The following is a 14479-nucleotide window of genomic DNA, read 5'->3' as shown; positions in this document are numbered from 1 at the left end:
TGGGTCTATGAAACCCAGGAGAGGTGACTCTATAGAGGCTACAACTAGAATTAGGGTTCCTGGAGGGTGTGGTGGGGAAGGTGGGGGCAGGGATAAGGGGGCGTTGTTATCAGGAGTTCAAGAAAGAAGAAAATGTTTTGAAACTGATTTAGGTAGCAATTTTACAATACTGGTTGATGTGATTGAACTATGGAATGGCATGCTGTCTGGATTAGCTCCTAATAAAATGGTGTAGAAAAAAAAATACACCTCCTTTTTTTTCCAAGACAGAAAACAGAGGTAAATCATAGCAGTAGGAGCAGTGGGATAAGAAGAGGACCACACACCTCGTGTCAAGCTCATGTCAGTTGGGATCAAATTGTCAAGGGAGGGGGAGGGGATGTTGACTATTTAGTGGCTGCCATGGAAAGTTATGATGAGCCCTGTCCCATCCCCCAGGACAGGTAGCCATCCCTATCCGAGGGATGAAGGATACTGAAGGGAAAGTCACGTCAGGAGAGGGGAAAGGGAGCAGACTTCTCTGGGAGAACACAAGCACATGGCTCTTGGTAGAAAAGGGGGGAGGACTGACCTCCAAGTGGGAGGAAAATCACTAAAGATACTTTAATGTAGCCTAAGTGGGGAGTATCCCTAGTAATATGTGCTGAACAAGCCACATTGGCCTGAGTTTCTGGGCACATCCTGGGGAACCAGCCAAGTGCCATAGAACACTTGGGCATCGAATCCTAGATCTTCAAGGTGCACAACATGCTCCAAAGTCCACACCAGAAAGATCCAATACAGAAACTCAACTAGGTGAACTGGACTCTACTTCAAACCCACTTGTAACCTGAGGACTTAAGACTGAAAATTCATGGTGCTTGAAGAAGCAGAAGACAGCTATACCAAGAGTATCGAACTGTCCGTAGGTGGATAATCCTTGACTTACTACATCTATGCCATGTATTAAGATATGTTATTCCAGCAAACCTGTGACTGACACTCAGTCAATATCACTATAAATTTTCCCTGACAATCAACTCCCATTGCTTATGGCAATAGCATCCAGCCAAGAAAGGATATGTTGTACATATGAATAATTAAGGTATTGTGATATGGAGTTAGCCTTCTATTGACACAAAATTCCTCTCTCAACAATGTTTTAAAAAATTAGTACCAGTGGCTAATCAATGACAATTTAACAGAAGATCTTTATGCTCCAGGGAGATAATCAATAAATTAACATAAATTAACAAGGAGGTCTCTATAGTGAGCCAAAGGCAGAAAAAACAAACAAACAGATCTAGGAATGGGTTTTGGGCTTGCACTAAATCCTAGCTCCAATTTAAGAATACTTAGTTCTTATATCATGGCCCTGCTTGATACTCTCCCTCAGGAAGGGAATGCAGAAGATACGGGTACTAAAGCAAAATGTGGTGAAGAAATTAGATGGTGCCCAGCTATCAGGTAAAATAGCATCTGGGGCCTTAAAGGTTTGTTTCCAAACAAGCAGCCATCTTGTGAGATATATCAGTGAGCCATATCAGTGAGATAACAAGCACACCAACATCAGTAACTGGAGGACTGTAAATCTTATCATCTGAAGTCAAAGGGAGGGACTAGTATCAGAGCCTCCATGGTGAGAGTCTGGTTTGCAGGAGGCTATGGATGGCAGTGGAAGCCCAAGATACGTTTGTGAGATCTACACAGGAAATAAGTCTCCAGGGACTTCCCTCTATCCATAATAGAGGGATGAGAGGAAACCCGTTACCAAAGAGACTGCATTGGAGTGATGATAATAAAAGATCAAAATGATAAACCTGACTTGAATGGTTAAAACCTTGTCAGTTGATCTTCCATCTGATGCACGTTGGGCCAGATCTAGTTTTCAACAATTTTTGTGGGGTTTTTTTTTAACCATACTGAAATTTATCACAGATGTGTTTTGTCATCGTGGGGGGTAAACTCTTGCATTTTGGTTGTATGTTTTCCTGTTTTTCATTGGACGAAACCCAGGATTGATGAACTTATAGAAACAGCAAGCAGAAGAAGGGCTCCTGAGTGGAAAAGGGGAGCTGATATCACAGAGTTCAAGAAGGAGGAGAATATTTTGAAACTGTGGCTGCAACTGTACAATACTGCTTGATGTGATCGAACTACGGAACGATTGATATCTGTATTAGCTCCCAATAAAATGGTTTTTGCAACAAAAAATAAAAAATAGGGCAAATACTACTAGCTGACCTACTGGGACAGATGGAGTGTTGTCCTGAATGCACCTTCTCGTTTAATCCCTGCACTTCAGCTTGTATGCAATTTGACGGAGTCATTTCTTGAATTCAAGTAAATACTAGTTTACTCATGTTTTCAGGGAAAAGAAATTTACCTTTGACTGTTGGAAGAGATTCCTTGGTATAGGTTGGCTAGGATCTGCATGGTAAAAATGATCCGTGATTGGAATCGCAATACCCATTTTAGATGGAGGTCTGTAATTTACCTGCAAGTGATTAAGCAAAGAAGATACATTTTATTTAAGTTAATTAAAAAGTTTGTTTTTTCCCCACAAAAGAATCTGAGGTAAACATTCTGCTCATCATTTCAGGAATTAAAGAAATTCCTCTTCATTCAATACCTCTCTACTCTCCCTTTCCTTCCCATTTTCTGAGATTGCAATAATCTCCATTTGTTCTAATATAACTTGAGACTTATAAATGGGTCAGAGAAACTTTTAGTGCCTGGATAACCCCAAACCAACCCCACTGCTATTGTGGCAATTCTGACTCATGGTGACCTCACTTAGGGTTTCTGAGAATGTCAATCTTGATGGAAACTGAGAGCTTCATCTTTCTTCTGAGGACTGTGGATGGTTTTGAACTGCCAGCAGCCCAGTGCTTATTCCTAAAGACATAAAGCCAATGAATTAAAGTTTAAAATTTTATAAAATAACCTTAGTGGCATTGTAGTGAATAATCCTTCCAGTTTGGCTATTTGCCCTTTTGCCAGAAAGAAAATGATAATGAGTTGTCTAAAAAAGAATAATAATTTGTGCTTGCGAGTCACTGATTCTAACAAGGCAGAAGTTAAAAATCATGACCGTGGACTGGAACTGGCAAAATATGAGGGTCAAACAAAAAAATATTCCAGTTCATACATACTTAGATTTATTCCCAGAAAAAATCATGAAGCGTGCCTCTGTGGTCAGTGGCTGGTTGTCGACAACTTCTCTCAGTATTACACTTGTCTTAGTCTCATTTAACTCAATTCAGCTCACTGCCATTGAGTTGATTCTTATAGCCACCCTAAAGGGAAGGGGAGAACTGACTCTGTGGGTTTCTGAGATTTTAATTTTTTTTAATAAGAAAGAGCTTTATATACAAAAGCAATTGAATATTGAGAAAACATCTCAGCCCAGTCCTGATCAAGCCCATAAGCCCGATATCAGCCCATATGCCTGATACCAATCTATAAATTCCTCTTCAGACTTACAAAATACATGCAATGATACTGAATGCAGGAAGATCACAGGCCAGTGGGTAGATCCAGGGGCGGTAGAGGCATCTCAGTTAGAGAGGTCTCCACGTGGCTCCTTCAGCTTCAGGGCTCTAGCGTAGCTCCATGTTTCTTTTTTTTTAAATCATTTTATTGGGGGCTCTTACAACTCTTATCACAATCCATATATACATCCATTGTGTCAAGCACATTTTTGAGATTTTAATTTTTATGAGAATAGAAAGCCTTTCTCCTGTGGAGCAACTGCTGGCTTCGAACTGCTGACCTTGTGGTTAACAACTCAACATGTAACTCACGATTCCAACAGATGCCTTAACATAAGCCAAGTCAAAATAGTGATTTCCTAAGGAATCTGCTGAGCTGTGAAATTCCAAGCAGAGAGGTTAGCTCAGAAGGTTTTGCTTACTGTGTTTTGACATCCTGTCTTTGGCTAGGTTCTCTGGAGAAGTAAAACCAATGAAGTTCATATATGTCTGTGTACATGCCAGCTAAAACAATAATAATGTGCTATTATCATGTATCATAATTATAATAATAACTGAAATGCTGGGACAGATGGATATGAATACATTAATATCAATAAAATGGTTCACACAGTTGTTGAAGTGGGGCTGATGAATCCAATATTTTCAGGGAAAGGGCAGGCTTGTGGCCACAGAAGCAAATCAATCTGGGGTCAGTAGCTCAGATGACAGGCTGCTGGCAAGTCCTGGGATGTCAGGCAATAATGCAGGCTACTGGTTCAAGTCCAAGAATCAGAGGTGGATGAGCCTGATGCAGGATCCAGACCCAGCACAAAGCAAACAAGCTTTCCCCACACCATTTACTTGCAGTAGAAGCAAGCCACACCCCTGAGGAAGCTTCTTCTCAATTGATTGCACCAAGGATGTGAATTGATCCCACTCTAATCTTCTTACAACTGATTGGCTCCTCAAAGCAGATCCCATGATGAAGGTGATTACATTGTGTTAGATCACTTTATAGGGAATTACTAGATCTTAACTGTCACACCACTGAGCATTTTGGCCCAGCCAAGCTGACACACAACCTAACTATCACAGATCCCAAAGGAGTAATCTGGATAGGTTTTCTCAGAGGGCACACACAAGATAATCAGGGGATTATGAGAAAGATGCTTTGAGAGACTTGAAACCTGTATTGGTGACAAGTCCGGGTAAGTTTCACCAAGGAATTTCTTCCCAACACAACAATACACCTGCACATTCTCTGAGGGTAGCAGCACTGGCCTACTAGACTTTTGTTGGCAGCCCTTATTCCAGCCAAGCTATGATCTGATCTTGTGACATCAGACTGCCCCCCCAAAATAAAGAATATTGAAAGGAACATGAGTTTGGTCTCAGGAGGGTGCCAACACTACTGTTTTGACTTGGTGTAAACTGAAAATTGCAGAATTTTAAAAAAATGTATAGATTTAAATGGAGACTATGCCAAGAAGCACTATCTTCTTTTCACATTTTGATATTTTTATTTAATAAAGGTTTTTATAATTTTGTAGTAATACTTGTTGACTTACCTTCTCATATTAACATAGGAGAAGCCAAGTAAGGGCAAAAGACTGAACTAATGCAGAAACTCACAACTGTCTCACTATTTTATAGCATAAAATGACAATAATTATGAGAGTCAATTTCCATGAAAAATAATTATCTCTGAAAGTTTTTACAACTTTACATTCACTGTAACGTGTTGTGAGTATCTCAAAAGAAAAATGCTAACATGGAATGGCCAGCCAAGTGCACAGGAGAAATACATCATTTATACTCTAAAAATGAAATGTTTACCGGCAATGTCTTGATCATATTAAACCCAAACTCATCTGTGTGATTTCCACTATTCAAGGCTTCTTCTGAGATAGGTTGACTAGGAACATGATACATGAATCTGAGGTAGCTACAGCTGGTTTTAATGATGGGTAGGAATGATGCAGTAAAGCAGTCGGTTGATGCTTCCAAGAGTGTAATGGAGAGTGTACTTGTACCCTGAAAATAGCCAAAGAAGTGAAGGTCATTCACAGTGTTCAACAAAAGAGGAAGTTTCAATAGCAAAAGAATGATGCATTGGACTGTAGAGATCTGTTTGAGAATAACAGAGAGTACATTCTTTCCCAGGAAGGAATACATGCTCTTCTAGTTGGTTGAGGGAAAACATTTGGAAAACGAGTAAGGATCAAGAAGGACTTATATCATAAGTACCCTCTAACGCATATTAAGAATCATCCCTTGGACATTTGTTTGGATGATGTTTCCGCATCTCCTTTTTGAACAATTTCAAACCCTCAACACAACCCGAAAAGTCCTGCTTGAAATTTTAAAGTGCTTTGGAGTTTCTTTTTTTTTTAAATGTAGACATCCTAATTAGTAGAAGTACTAATGTAGTAGACTTAATAATTTTACTGGAAGCTCTTACAGCTCTTACAACACTCCATACATCAATTGTATTAAGCATATTTATACATATGTTGCGATCAACATTTCCAAAACATTTTCTAATTGAGCCCTCAATATAAGCTCCTCTTCTTTCCCTTCCCTCCCTACCTTCCCACCCTCATGTATCCTTGATCAATTATATACTGTTATAGTTATTTCATATCTTACATTGTCCATTGTCTTCGTTCACCAACATTGCTATTACTCGTCCCCTTGGGGTTGGGGGAGGCTATATATTCAATCTTGTGATGGGTTCCCCCTTCCTTACTCTTCCCCCTCCCTGGCCATCTCCTTATCCTCATGATATCACTACTCCCATTACTGTTCCTGAGGGGTTTATCTTTCCTGAATTCCCCATGTCAAGAGCTCTTATCTGTACCAAGGTGTGTTCTCCGGTCTAGGCAGATTTGTAAGTTAGAACTGGGTCATGGTGGTGGTGGTTGGGGAGGAAGTATTCAGGAACTAGAGGAATGATGTGTGATTCATCGGTGCTACATTACAACTTGGTTGAATCATCCCTTCTTTATTCCCACTTCTGTGGGGGGATATCTAATTATCTACATATGGGCTTTGGGTCTCCACTCCAACCCTTCCCTTTCACATTGATATGGTTGCTTGTTTTGGAGCTTTTGATAACTGATCCCATCAACACCTCATGATCACACAGTGCTTCTTCCATGTGGGCTTATTTGCATCCCTGCTAGATGGCCACTTGTTTGACTTCAAGTCTTTAAGACCTCAGATGCTATATCTTTTGATAGCCGAGCACCATCTGCTCTCTTCACCACATTTGCTTATGCACCCATTTTGTCTTCAGCGATTGTGTCGGGAAGGTGAGTATCACAGAGTGCCAGGTTATCAGAACAAAGTGTTCTTGTGTTAAGGGAGGCCTTGAGTAGAGGCCCAAAGTCTGTCTGCTATCTTAATACTTATCATATAAATATATGCACATTTGCCTCTATCCCTTTCATTATAAATTAACATATTTACATATAATCATGCCTATAGCTATACCTCTATAAATAGCTTTTGCCTCCTATTTCTTTCCTCTCACCTTCCTCCTATCCCATTATCATGCTCACCCCCCATTCGGCTCTCAGTATTTCCTCTCAGATACATTGCTCTTGTTCAAGCCCCACCCTGCATTGTAAGCCCTCCTCACCATGAATTCCAGATCTCTTATCTTACCTCTGAGTTTGTTGGCTCTCCACTTCCTCCTTGTCCATGTAGTAGACTTTTAAATAGTGATGGCTGTGTTAGCCTGGGTAAATTAGAGAAACAAATTCACAGAGATAGTTTTTATATACAAGAGCAATTGAATATTGAGAAAACATCCTAACCTAGTCCAGATCAAGGCCATAAATCCAATATTAGCCCATCTGTCCGATACCAATCTATAAAGTCGTCTTCAGACTCATGAAACACATGCAATGACGCCCAATGCAGGATGATCACAGGCCAGTGGATAGAAAGTCTTTGGATCCAGTGGTGTTGTAAGCATCTCAACACTGGCAGGGGTCTCCATGTGGCTTCTCCAGCTCAGGGCACTAGCATAGTTCCATGTGTCTTTTCAGCTGCAATGTCTCCCAGGGACTCAGGAGAGAGGGAGAGTGTGTCTCCTGTCTCCAAGGAGGAATACAGGAGTTCCCCGAATCCTCAGGAGAAGGCCAGGCCCACACAGAGGGCTCATTGGCTATGACCTGATTGACAGGCTAGACTCCACCCTTCACTCTCAAATCGACAAAGGATTATATAACTAGCAAAATGGTTTTGCCCTGTTCCCATATTCTGTAGTCATTCTTCTAGGATGTATTCTTGCTAAGAGATATTAGACATGAATCTAGGCAGTGCGCTATTGATTTTTTCCCCCCTTCAAGCTAAATAAAATATTTGTTCATATACTAAGAATGAACAAAAAGGCAAGAATCTTTGGACACTGGGCCACTGTCTCTGCCTGACAATAAATGGACCTCAGTAGAAGGGCATCTGAAGACCTAGGCTAGGATAAACTTAAAAAAAATACAAGGAAAAAACACAGAATGAGATGGACTGGGGTGAAGCTGGGCCTCCCAGACACAATGGGACTGCTCCCTTAACAGTGGTAGACTTCCTAGGGGAGATATTTTCCTTGATGGGTGGTTGGTCCTGATGGAACCTTGGGGCTGGGCCACTGCCCTGTTCAAGCAAAGATCTTTTTTCCCCAGGGCACTTACACACTCACTTTTGTTCCCCTTCTTAAGAAGGCATAACCCCACTGTGGTAGTTACGTCATCTGGTGTGAATTTGGGACTTAGGAGGATTAAGAGTGGTGAGGTGGAGTCTACTCTGTCAATTGGATCATAGCCAATGAGACTTCTGTATGAGCATGGCCTTCCCCTCAGGATTCTGGGAATTCTGGTATTTCCTCCTTGGAGACGGGAGACACCTCTCTCTCTCTCTCTCTCTTTCTCTCTCGGCTCACTCCCTGAGAGACATTGCAGCTGACAAGACACATGGAAGTATGCTAGTGCCCTGAGCTGGAGAAGCCACATGGACCTAACCTGATGCAACCAGACCTCTGGAGCGGAGAAGCCATGTAGTGACCCCTGCCAGCACTGAGATGCTTACAACGCCACTAGATCCAAAGACTTTCTATCCACTGGCCTGTGATCATCCTGCATTCGGTGTCATTGCATGTGTTTCATGAGTCTGAAGAGGGCTTTATAGATTGGCATCAGAAATATGGGCTATTATCGGACTCATGGTCTTGGACTGGACTGGGTTGGGATGCTTTCTTAATGTACAATTACTCTTTATATAAAACTCTCTTGTATACATATGAGTCTCCCTGGATTTGTTTATTCTAGTCAACCCAGACTAACAAACCCTCCCATGCATTCAATCAGAGCAATTAGAAATGGCCAACATGAATGGTTTCGATTTTTCTTAATTAAAAGACACATCTCAAGTGGGTGATGGCATTGTCCACAGCTCTAAGCAGAGATCTATTATGAAAAACAATGGGAGATAGTGGAATACTTGAAGTAAAGACACAAAGAGGTAAACAGGAGACTTCAGAAGAGTTGGTTGACATTCTACAGTGAAACGGATCTCTGCAAGTTTGATGTCAAGGGAAGAAGCAAAGCATGGGGAGCACCTTGGAGTAAAAGAGGCATAAGAGATAGGAGAGGGATTCAAAAAGTTCATGGAGAAACGGGATTAAAGAATAGTAGAATTTCTTCATGACTCTTTTGAAGAGTTGGCAGTAAAACAACCATGCATACTGTGTAGATCTTATTGGAATTCCAATTCAAACCAATTGTAAACAGATTTTTTGGGGGAAATGTGGTCCGGACTGGGTTTTACATATTGCATTCCACTCCCCTCTTGGGTGCATGGTTTTAGAAGAGCTGTCCGTGTGAATTTTTATCTTCATTCTACAATGTTGTTGTCAGGTGTTATGGAGCCGGTTACAACTCATAGTGACTTTATGACCAACAAATGAAACACGGATGGTCCTGCACCATCCTTACCATTGTTATGTAATTGTATGCCTGAGCCTGTTGTTACAGCCACAGTGTCAATCCACCTCCAAAATAAGCACAGCTCTTTCCCCTCTCTGATTTCTTTCAAGATTTTCTCCTCTGTCTTTGATTTTCTGAAGTTGGCATATAATGTGTATAGGTGTGTTGGGGGCGAGGAAGGGTGTATTTATTCTACTTGGTGACCTCTTAGTTTCCTGGATGTGTGGTTTTGTGTCTGTCATTACTTTGGGAACATTCTCAGCCATGATCTCAGTGACACTACTCCTTTTGAATATCCAAAGCATTAAATATAGTGCTTGGTCATCCTTAGTTGGTAGGATTAAATGTAACTTCCCCTCTATTTTTAGCTGGTATTATACATTTTCTACAATTGCTAGTTTTTCAGAGAAATATGTCACAAGTAAAGAAAAATCTTACCCGAAGTAAAAATCTGGTAAACATAGTCACATTTAGTTCATAGCTATCAGCATTATCAAAAAAGAATAAAACAGTGGTGTCTAGCAAAGCTGGGTTTCCAACTGATATTTGCATTAATGGTACTTCAGATGCTTTAAGAGCTGTAGAAACAAAGCCAACAGTTACTCTTTGTGTTTGTCTGGGTGGACTAGAGAAACAAATTCATAGATATGTATATGTGTATAAGAGAGAGCTTTATATAAAAGAGTAATTGTATATTAAGAAAACATCTCAGCCCAGATCAAGTCCATAATTCCAATATTAGCCAATATATCTGATATCAGTCTATAAATTCCTCTTCAGACTCATGCAATATATGCAATGACACCTAATGCAAGAAGATCACAGGCCAGCGGGTTGAAAGTCCTGTGGATCCAGTGGCAGTAAAATCATTTAAGTGCTGGCGTGGGACTCCACATGGCTCCTCCAGCTCCAGGACACTGGCTCCATCAGCGCGGCTCCATGTGGCTTATCAACAGGAATGCCTTACAGGGAGAGTATGTCCTGCCTCCAAGGAGGAAGATGGGAGCTTCCAGAATCCTCATGAGAAGGCCATGCCTACCCAGTGGCCTCATTGGCTAAGAACTGATGGACAGGCTAGACTCCACCCCTTTGCAAGTTGACAAGACATCATGTAACTGCCATGTCAAACCAATTTAGGAATGCTTCACTAATCAGGCTTTTTGAATATAGATAGAATCTATGATAGAGTCACCCTAAAGTCTGTAAATATAAATATCAATTTATATGTAGCTAGTCTTCTTCCTACTTTCACAATCATGTTCTATTTTTCAAAGACAATTGAATTATGGTACTGTCAAAGAATATTGAAAATACCATGGAGAAGTTCCAGCAAGATGGCGACTGAATAACACACACCAGAGGGATTCCATGGAAATAAATATAGGAGAGCCACTGAGAGGGATATTCTACTCTTCCAGGTCACAGGAGGAGCGTAATAAAGATAAGTGGACTCAGATCCTCTAGGTTTTGAAGAACTGTGGGCTTTTGACTCAACACTGCAGAGTCGGCTGGGGTTTAGCTTTAGCCCACCACAGTTGCAGATGGCACTGGGCTACTTTGGCCAGCCCAAGGGCTATACTTCAACACAGACACAACTGCTGCAACCTTTCGGCAAGTTTTAAACCACTCCAGCCCCACAGTCAGGCAGTCCAGGCTTATTTATTTCTTTACTTTTTTCGCTCTCATCTCTTCTCTTTTTCCCACCACAGCTGTGGCTGGCTCCGTTTTTTTTCTTTCTTCTCTCTTTCCTTTCACATGCTACTGCGGCCTCCAGGACACTCCCCTCCACCTAGGGCAACCCTTCCTGCCCTCCACCCAGCTGGGGAAGCTCACACCTACCTTCTGTGGCCTTACACATGGCTGGGGGAAATCCAAATCACCACCCTTGCTGCACTCAAAGCGGCTGGGGGACTTCCACCTCCACCCCCCCATAAAAAACCCCAAAACACCTGGGGGAACTTATGCCTCCTTAGTGACTGGTGAAAATCCCATCTGCCTTCCAAGGCTCTCTAAGCAGCTGGGGCAACTCCTCACTCTTTGTGGTGTTCCACTCATCTGGGGGAACTTGTGTTCACCTTCCACGGTGCTCCATGTGGTTCAGGGAACTTGGTCCCACCCTCTGCAGTGCTTCACATGGTCTAAGGCAGCCCCCACCCCCACCCCCAGCCCTCTCCACTCCTGCAGGAACCTCCACCGGACCTCCATGGCAATCTTGCCAACTATGGCAATTACTCCCACCATCAACGGTGCTCTACACCAAAGTGGGTACACCCATCCTTCCTCCGTGGCACTTCTGTTGCAGTGGGTACCCCTGCACATTTTCTAAGGAGCTCCAAGCCACCATGGGCCACACCACCATGGCTTCCTGTGAGATCATCCTGCACAGCACCATCCTTGCAGACCCACAACTGCCCGACCAGTGTTCCCTGAGAGGGGCATCAAACTTTCCCTCCTAATAACAGAATACTAGTTGGTTAGGGAAAGAGTGAAACCAAAGGAGGATAAAGCAATAACCCAACCTTCCCAGCACAGTCAGCTGCAGGCAGTTCAAAGAAGCAGTCATACAAGTCTCTTAAAGAGAGAAGTCAGTGCTCTTTGACTCTCTAGAAAATGGCACTGGGCTCCTCTAAAATGACACATAAATAGCAACCAGCCACAACATCCTTAACGATAAACAGGAGAGATCAAAGGCAATGTCGTAAGAAGTAGTGAACCTAATTACGTGCATAGAAGAACCGGACATTGATCCACCACAGAAAGAAATCTTCAGAATGCTGCTTGGAGTCATATAGGATATGTGTGAAGCAACACAGAAAAAGGATGTAACAATAGAGGACCACGCACCAAAGGGAAACACGAGTTAAGGGACGAACACCAAAGGGAAATACATGAGATAAGGGACAAGGTAACAAAGCAAATAAGTTAACGGATATCACTAACAGACTAGAAGAAGTATATAACCAAACCAGTGACCTTGAGGACAACTGGGCAGACTTCAACAAATGGGAGAGACAGTCAAACAAGTTAATCAAAGAAGCTTAAGAAAACCTAAGTATAATGTCTTATGCCATGAAGAGGAACATTTGAATACTTGGATTACCAGAACAAGACAGAACCAAGAATTCAACTGCAATAACAGCTAGGGAATTCCTGGAAGAAAACTTCCCCAACTTAATGAATGAGAATTGGGCAACCATTCAGGAAGCAGAGAGGACACCAGGTAGACTGAATCCCAGGAAGAAATTGCCAAGGCACACAGTAGTTAAATTATCCAACTTTGATGAAAAGGGGAAAATCATAAGAGCAGTGAGGGGAAAAGTGTAGTCACCTATAAAGGTACTCAGATTAAAATATGCTCAGACCTATCAGCAGACACCATGAAGAAGAGAAGAGAGTGAGGAACATCGTCAAAGAGTTGAAAGAGAACAATGCCAACCCAAGAATCCTCCACCCTGCCAAACTATCTGTCAAGATTGATGGAGATGTATGAGTCCTCCTGGACAAGGAAAATCTCAAAGAATAAGATTAAAAGAAACCAAGCTCTACAAAATATTCTTACTTTCCCACTGTGGTCAGAAGAACAACAAGCACTGAGCACAGAGGACTACCACATGGAGCAACTCCACCCAGAGGTCAACACATCAAAAATAGCCAGGAAGATGACATGAACTTAATGTTGAAAAGATGGCAAGAATGTACACACACACTCCTCACACACACACAACACAATGATAAGAAGGGAGGTAGGTAAATACTCAACACAAAAGGTACAAGATGACATCACAGAGTTCACAGATGGATGTAATAAGTATGAATGTCAATGGACTGAACGCACCCATGAAAAGACACGGACTAGCAGACTGGCTTAGAAAATATAACCCATCAATTTGTTGTCTATAAGAGACCCATCTCAAGCTCGCAGACAAAAATAGGTTGAGAATTAAAGGCTGGCAAAAAATATACCAAGCAAATGGAAATTCAAAGAAAGCAGGGGTTGCAATCCTGATCTCTGATAAAACTGATCTCAAGGTGAAAGTCATAACAAGAGATGAGGTGGGGCACTATATAATGCTCAAGGGAACAGAAGACCAAGAACAAGTGAGCATAATGAATATATACGTGCCCAACAAGTGACCAGTGAAATTGGTCGATCACATGCTCCAAAAGTTGAAAAAATAAATCACAGGTTCAACAGTCGTAGTAGTAGATGACTTTAATACACTTCTCTCTAAGAAAAGATCACATGGAAAGAAGCTTAACAAGGAAGCTACAAAACTCTACAACTAGGCAACCTGATCTAATAGACATTTTTAGAACTTTTCACCCAAATGCAAAAAAGTTCACATTCTTTTCAAGTGCTAATGTCACATACTCGAAGATAGACCACATCCTGGGGCACAAGTTGAACCTGGGTAATTTCGAGCATATAGAGATCACTCAATCTTCCCTTTCGGAACGCTCTGCATAAGGCTAGAAATCAACAAAATGACGGTTAAAAAAAAACAAGGGAAAATAATTGGAGGATGAATAACTCCTTACTGCAAAACGAGTAGGTACTGGTCCAGATCAGAGATGACATTAGGAAGTTTTTAGAAGCCAATGAGAGTGAGAATACAATGTACCAAAACCTTTGGGACACAGCAAAAACAGTTATCAGACAATGTTTGGAAGTGATAAATGCACACATGAAAAAGGAAGAGAGACTTATGATTGACATTTTGTCACAAAGCATCTAGCAATGAGAGAAAAGTCAACAGAATAATCCTACCAATAGCAAGAGAAAAGAAATATAAAAAAACAAAACAAGGCAGAGATAGATGAATGGGAAAACAACAATGCAAAAAATCAATGCAGCCAAAAAGCTGGTTCTTTGAAAGGATTAGCAGAATTGATAGACCATTGGAAAACCTAACCAAAGAAAGGAAGGAAATCACAATAGCCAGGATGAGGAATGAAATGGGGGAAAATACAACACTCCCTAATGAAATTAAGAGGTTAATTACACAGTACTACAAAGGCTTCTACCCCAATGAATTTAAC

At 41.5% G+C, this 14479-nt stretch overlaps 1 protein-coding gene across 1 annotated transcript in view; it reads right to left on the bottom strand.

Moving 5' to 3' along the window:
* CATSPERB (cation channel sperm associated auxiliary subunit beta) overlaps positions 1-14479 on the bottom strand; it is a 153748-nt gene that overhangs the window by 24636 nt on the left and 114633 nt on the right. The window contains exons 19-21 of the mRNA XM_013003687.1: positions 9878-10017; positions 5292-5489; positions 2366-2476 (exon numbers count right to left, since the gene is read on the bottom strand). Of these exons, the coding sequence (XP_012859141.1) occupies positions 2366-2476; positions 5292-5489; positions 9878-10017 (449 nt within the window). The remainder of the gene's footprint in view (positions 1-2365; positions 2477-5291; positions 5490-9877; positions 10018-14479) is intronic.

The sequence above is a fragment of the Echinops telfairi genome, unplaced genomic scaffold (assembly GCF_000313985.2).
Source record: "Echinops telfairi isolate 266 unplaced genomic scaffold, ASM31398v2 ScPeMD7_18;HRSCAF=68, whole genome shotgun sequence".
In the NCBI taxonomy this organism is placed as follows: Eukaryota; Metazoa; Chordata; class Mammalia; order Afrosoricida; family Tenrecidae; genus Echinops; species Echinops telfairi.
The sequence above is the reverse complement of the archived record's forward strand: the minus strand, read 5'-3'. Positions and strand labels throughout refer to the sequence as shown.